The sequence below is a fragment of the Achroia grisella genome, unplaced genomic scaffold, assembly GCF_030625045.1.
Source record: "Achroia grisella isolate CSIRO2021 unplaced genomic scaffold, CSIRO_AGI_Agris_v1 utg537, whole genome shotgun sequence".
NCBI classification, from domain to species: Eukaryota; Metazoa; Arthropoda; class Insecta; order Lepidoptera; family Pyralidae; genus Achroia; species Achroia grisella.
In genome coordinates, this window is record NW_026712923.1 from 763,266 (window position 1) to 770,476 (window position 7,211).

The 7,211-nt window shown below is 30.5% G+C and overlaps 1 protein-coding gene across 1 annotated transcript; it reads left to right on the plus strand.

Annotated features, from left to right (window-relative positions):
• The first annotated feature begins 2,711 nt into the window (after positions 1-2,711).
• LOC131847537 (cyclin-dependent kinases regulatory subunit-like) lies at positions 2,712-6,189 on the plus strand. The gene is made up of 4 exons (XM_059197121.1): positions 2,712-2,922; positions 5,716-5,745; positions 5,786-5,887; positions 5,983-6,189. Exons 1-4 carry the CDS (start codon positions 2,864-2,866, stop codon positions 6,071-6,073), a joined length of 282 nt encoding a protein of 93 aa, XP_059053104.1. The 5' UTR covers positions 2,712-2,863; the 3' UTR covers positions 6,074-6,189.
• The last annotated feature ends 1,022 nt before the right edge of the window (positions 6,190-7,211 follow it).

A 7,211-nucleotide genomic window follows, 5' to 3' on the forward strand; every position in this document is an offset into this window, starting at 1 on the left:
ATTGGGGATTGTAGACTATTATCAGTTGTAACACTGCGACGTGTATAAATGTATTGTGTTCGCCCTTTTCACTCACACTCATACAAATATTTGTACCGCGCGAGGAATCGAAGCCGCGACCATCGGAAATAAATCCAATAAAAATCCTACTAATATTATAAACGTGAAAATAACTATGGATGTTTGTTACATTTTCACGGAAACTGAACGGATTTTGACGTATTATGCTTATTTTATGTTTTTAACAGTAATATAGCTTATGCATCAGAATAACATATAGGCTATATTTTTTATTGAAATTTAACGCGAATGAATCCGCGGGCACAGATAGTAAATTTATAATTCTATATTTACGTACAACTAAAAATATTATTCTGTGTAATTTAATAACGGAATGCACGTAAATTTAGTAGATAATATAATTTTAAAGTAATATGTAAATAATGCTCCCCCTGTATATAGAAGTGGTAATATTGAATTGTTACTGTGTTGGGGTCGCAGTGATTGAATAATGCCGCCGCCCCGGTCGTTACCATTAAATGGTAAGTACTAAATTGTTATTTCGCCTTCCCACTTGCGTAACTTTGTTCCAGAAGCAATTATTGTCATACTGTTACCTATGAATAATATTGTAGCCATCCATTGGAAACTTATTTTACTTAATGGCTGACAGTTTATTAATGTATAGTCTGCTTTTTTAGTTTTATTTATCCTTATAGAAAAGGCAAAATATCTAAGCTCATACAGCTGTTGTCTTCAGGGGGAAGGGGATTGTCAGTAATGTGGACTCCTTGACCCATTACTAGCAATGTACCATGTCAGGACCTCCACGCGGTTCCCCCTGGAAACCATCGTGATAAACTCCTGGTGAATTTGTCACTATGGGCTGACTGATCTGACCGCTAGCGTAAACCGTTAGTGCAGGCGGGTGCACTATACCATTATCATCCGTAAAAAAATAAAAAAAAAAGCCGGTGTCTTCAGTATTATTTTTGTATTTTAGTTCTTTTTACATTCTTCAGATATCTTCTACTGTAGAGATAATATATTCATAAATTGCTTTATAAGTTTCTTGGGTTTTCAATAAAATCTGTATAGTGCGCGGGATATTAAAATCCTTATAAATGCACATTAAATTGTCAATTAAGAACTTTTAATCCCGGAGACTAAATTGACAGTTGTAAATGTCAAATTTTCAAATAATGTTACCACATACAGCGGGGTAGTGGTGCGCTTACGATACCGATTTGTTTAATCGGAAACTTTTATTTTAGCATATTAGTTTTAAACCTTTTGAATGATGTATCCGCAACAGAATTTAAAATGTTACGTACATATTGTGTTTTCATTAGTGTCGTCGTATTATACAGCATAAAAATACGTTTTTGTCGTTTCCGTACAAATAGTAATTTTTACAGTATTAAACTACAAACCAATATTTTTTATTTCAAACAACTAAATATTTTAAATAGGTGTTTCTTTTATGATATATGACACTATAAAAATGACTTTGTTTTATAAAAAAGGCAGTTAGTAAAGACTAACGGCCATTTTAGGGAAAAATAAAAGAATATATTTTTATACAATAACCATATATTTATTAATACCTATACCTACATTATTAATTTTGTGTTAAGAGTTTTAAAAAAACACCCACACATAATTTATAAAAGTGGGTAAAAAGATTAATTTCCGATAGTATATTTTTAAAAAATGGCAACATCGAAAATGTCATATATTTATTAAAAAACAAGACTAGATTATTAATTTTGTGTTAAATCTGCAGATATTTTGAAGAGGAAAATTACACATATAACGGTTGTAGCCCACTTATGTATAAACGAAATACATATCTCTAATATAAAGCATACATTCTATCCTGAAGAGATAAAAACTATCGTTTCCAAGAGTACCCTTTAATTTTTGCCCCTGCCGGGTCTAGGTAGAGAATTTTGATGAAGGACGAGCACAATAGATCTAAAAAGATCGCAGTGCTACAGGTCTAACCATATGTGGCGAATTAATTATAATCGCGCGGCAACACCGTTGCCTAGTTACGACAGAAGAATAATATAACAAGCCTGTCATTCGAGACCGAATCACTTTCTTGTACATACCTATATATTCATTGTAAATATTTCGTAATTATAAATATGTACATAACAACAATCTGGACTCATCAAAAGTTCAAGAACACAACATAAACATAAATAATAGCGGTAACAATATAGACGCTAAACATATAACAATAGCCCAAAACTCTCATTAACAAAAAAACAACACATTTCCGTAATTTGAATCTAACAATAAGTTATTTAGAGCAATTTAACATAACATTATAACCGTCTGCAAAATTGAAAAAAATACGTTACTGTTTTGTAAATTCAAGTTCATATAAACTTACTTGAAACGGAACGTAAATTGTTGTTGAAATGGAAGTTGACGTCTATCTGTGTCACTCTGAATGACATTGACAGTCATATAATAAACCAAAAATTCGTTCTAAATATAACTATTATTTTTTACAAAACCTATTTATCACACAAAAATAATAAATATTAACATAATACAAGGAAACATCTTGAATAATCCCCAAGTTTCTTTTATTGGTAATTGTTATGCAAAATCTTAAAAGTTATTTTTTTTATAATATAATAATCTTACAAGTTGACTGGAACTAGTCACCATTAAAAATATTGGATGTTCCGAACGTTCCTACAAATCGCGGATTTTCGTTTTCTGTCCTGTCAAACGTTCGAATTTTTCATTGCATTTTCATTTATTATTTTATCGTTCGCGAATATTTCTTGTACTGTTGTACAATTATAAAAAGACTGTGATAACGAAATTTATTATAGGAAAAATGCCTATCGACCAAATACAGTACTCTGAGAGATACACTGATGACGTTTACGAATATAGGTAAGGCAATTCTGTTTTTAAATTAATCAAAATTATTTGTACATATTTCATTCAGAATACTGTTATTTATTTGCTAATCCACACCTATATTAAAGCAAGCAATATTTTTTTTAATTACATTTTTTTTTATGTTTTGTTGGACTATCAAACAGCTGTAGTTTTTTAAATATATTAATTGTAAATAGAAAGAATAATAGCAGTATTTCATAAACTGTTGTTTGTGGTATATCTATGTATGAGGGTCCATAATTTTATCCAAGGACGGGATAACAAGAGTATTTTTTTAATGATAATGGAATGATGCAACCACATGAATGATTATGATAACCAGTTCCGAGGTTTGCCACTTATAAGGGTGGCAGGTACTAGAACTCATTCATTCCGTTTAAAAGTGGGGAAGGTATTAGACCTGTTTAAAATAAGTAATTTTAAGTGATACAAAGGAAATATATATATATATATTTATTAATATGGGTACAAATACCTGCCCTGCTCATAATGTGTTAAAATGAATATGATGTCAGGGTGACAGAGATAGCCCTAAATCTTGTCAGTATAGCCCTAATGGAAATAACAATAAGTCAATCACATCGGTTTTGACTGAGTCAATCACTCCTTGTTCTACTCAATTCTAACTTGTCTTTAAAAACTGATAATTGTAATGTTGCACCAGTACGAAGGACAATTATTTATTCAGATGAATATGGTAAGGGTCTGGGCCGTTCATTATCAGAATCAACATGTCATAAATAATTGTCTTCCTGGTGCTTCATTGCCTAATATTTTAAATAAGGTGGTTAATGGTATATGATAAGTTAACCACATTAGTCATTGCTTTAGGCAACTGTTTATATGTATTAAACCCATTAATATTGCTGAGCTGGGCATAGGTAAAATAATATTATGTGCATTTCCTTACTGTCATTCTCTGACCATTGAACAAAATAAGTTCATATATTATATTAATAATTTAATTTATAATATGACATGTCGCCCATCTTTTTATTTTTTGATAGTAACAAATTTGTTACAAACTTTTGTATGACTGGAGATGACTTCATGCTCATTTTATCATCCTTCACTGGTGCATATTTACAAAAATTTAAATATGACTGCAGATTTAAACTGCTGAAAAGACATAATACTCGGCTGTGAATTAATTATTCAATTGTTTTTAGAAGAAAATAATATAGATGTTCTATGTTTAACTGAACATTGGCTCAAAGTGGCAATATGATGTTCAGCTTAAACAATTATAATATTGTCAGCTGCTTTAATAGAAAAATAGTAAATAGAGGAGGTTCTATGATATTGGTGAAAAATAATATAAAAGTAAAAGAACGTAGTGACCATCTTTCTGTTGAATGTTGTATGAAATTTCCTGTGTGGAACTAGACAATTATATAGTTATATGTGTTTAAACCTCCAAATAGTGATTATAATTTATTTGAAGAGGTAATGGAGGGTATTTAATATTAACAAAAAAATTATAGTGTGTGGTGATTTCAATGTTGACATTTTATCACATAATACCACAAAAACTAAATTAATCACATATCCATCCATACCTCATCATGATATTTTATCATCCTCAACTGGTTCGCCGCTAGCATAAACTGTTAGTGCAGGCAAGTATTATGCAAATGATGCATTACAATTATTGTCTTTTCTATCTGCAAACAAACTTTTACAGATTTCTTCAATATTGGAATATAAATCTATCAGTATTATTAACAAAACAAAATTTTCAGAATCCAAAGGGAATTCTTAAAAGTAGAAATATATTATTGATTTATATGCTCATCCTAGTACATTCGTAAATTATGTAAAAAGATACTTAATCTAGATATGGCATAATCTAAATAAAAAAATTAAAATAATGATAAGGACAATAACAAGGAACAAGGAAGGATTCCTTAAGGAACAATGGCCGACAAACACTTGCTACAATTACTAAAACATTTAAACAATTAAATTTAAAAAATACAAAATTGATGCTGTTAAAGTTATTAACACAGACAGTTTTTCAATTTAATGAAACCAGGAGAAAAAACTGTGGTAGGTAATTATTATATCTATCTTACCAGTATTGAGTAAAGTGTTTGAAAAAATTATGCTCAATCAAATGCTGCTTTCGACAAAAGCTGCTCTCATTAAATATATAGAAACGTTGAACATGAAACACTTTTGCTCAAACTTGAACATTACGGTATTAGATATGGCTCACATGATGAAATCCTAAATAATAGAATGCAAGTTGTCGAAATAAATGGTGTAAAGTCTGAAGGAACTAGTATTAAAATGGGGCAGTGGCCCAACATAAATGATCTTCCTTATATGGTAGAAAACAATATCCTTCATTAGTATTCAAAGATCGACATATTGATGTGAGAAGTAAACGGTGCTCTTTCTTATGTTTTAAAAGCCTAATAATATGTGAAGACACCACCGGAGATTCAAAAATTGTTGGACGCTATTAATTTTGTGGATGGTATTTCTAGGTATCACATTAGATTGTTGCAATGGCCCTACTTTAGTAGTCTGCCGCTCTGTATGCAATTAACAGACGTGGCAACCTAAATGAGTTATTTCCATAGCATTATGTCGTATGGTATTTTGTTTGGGGCAAAGCAGCTGATATAAATACAATAGACTGGTGTCCAACATACATTACATTAGATCGTTCCTTCCTTAAACGCCCATAACATCACACCATTTAAAGAAATGTTTATCACTTATCCATTCGCACCTCAGTTTGTTTGCCATACCAATAAAAAAAAGTTTAATTTTCAGACATGTCCTCCTTCCACCTGATGTAGAATCAAAATATGACTATTCAAAAGTGCTTGTAATGAGTTTATTTTAAAGTCCCCAAGTCTCATCTCATGACGGAAACTGAATGGAGAAATCTCGGTGTACAACAGAGTCCTGGCTGGCTGCACTTCTTGATGATCCTTCCTTCTACTTAATCTAGATAGGCATAACCTTAAAATAATGATAAGGACAATAACAAGGAACAAGGAAGGATTCCTTAAGGAACAATGGCCGACAAACACTTATACATGTGCTCCTCTTCAGGAGACCAAGAACAGATATTCCAGCACCCGTTAACGGACTGGATAGTAATACAAACTCGGCTGTTCAAGTATGATTGCGTCCACGTAATGTTATATTTCAAATGATAACATGTTGAAGACCTGGATTGGAAATCTATTACTCATAAAGGGCATTTTTTTTTATTATTATTATATACATATATGTGTGCTATAAAAAAGTGATTTCTCATATAGGGCATTTACTTTTATTATTATTATATATATATATATATGCTATAAAAAGTTATATATGTGCTATAAAAAGTGATCTAATATAATAGGTCTTGCCTATAATTTAACTCAACATCTGTAGTGTTAATTGCTTAAATTATATTGTTAACTAGCTGTACATGTGACTTCATTCACATGGAAATTAACTTTATTTTTCTAAAATAAAAGCCTAAGTTACTCTTTATTACAACAGCTACCTGCCAAAAAATGTCCCGTCAAAATTGGTCCAGCTATTTCAGAGATCAGCAGCAATAAACTGACAAAAATTGTAAAAAATGTTATTTTGATGTATGTACTGTATTTATATTCATATGCATGTAGTAAAAAACGGTTAGTTCAATATTACAAACAGACACTCCAATTTTATTTATATGTATAGATTACATTACATTTTTTAAAGGATTTCAGTGTATAATTTGATGTAGCTAGATTTATTTCAATTAAAGTGCCCACGGGTTATTTCCTGATCCCAACGTGTAAATTTACTTTTGCCGAGTGACCCACCGATGGGCATGAGGTCTTTAACATGTTAAAACTTATCCTGTTTGTACAATTTGACATATTTAAAGTAATTTTATTGTACATTGGAGTTATCAAGTTTATTGTTATACTTATTATTAATATTACTAAATATATTTGTATATGTAGCAAAAGGAGCTGTTTTTTATAAGAATGAACAAGATAGGGAAATATCATTACATAGTAGAAAAAAAGGTCGCTGTCTGTCCGTCCCTATGTATGCTTAAATCTTTAAAACTATGCCACGGATTTTGAAGTGGTTTTTTTAATATAGATCGAGGCGTTTATATGTATAAACACCCATGCGAAGCTGGGCGAGTATCTAGTACAGTATAAAATGTACAGTTACTCAATGTACATGGAGAAGAAATGCAGATTTTTTTTTTTTATACTAAACTAAGTGTTTAAAAAATGTTTAATGAATATAATATATATTTATAGTCT

Excerpts from the sequence above, each read along its gene's own strand:
- LOC131847537 (XM_059197121.1), top strand. The coding sequence starts at position 2,864 with ATGCCTATCGACCAAATACAGTACTCTGAGAGATACACTGATGACGTT. Across the intron at positions 5,746-5,785 it reads CTTCCACCTGATGTAGAATC|TAAAGTCCCCAAGTCTCATC; the intron begins AAAATATGACTA and ends ATGAGTTTATTT. Across the intron at positions 5,888-5,982 it reads TTGATGATCCTTCCTTCTAC|ACATGTGCTCCTCTTCAGGA; the intron begins TTAATCTAGATA and ends ACAAACACTTAT.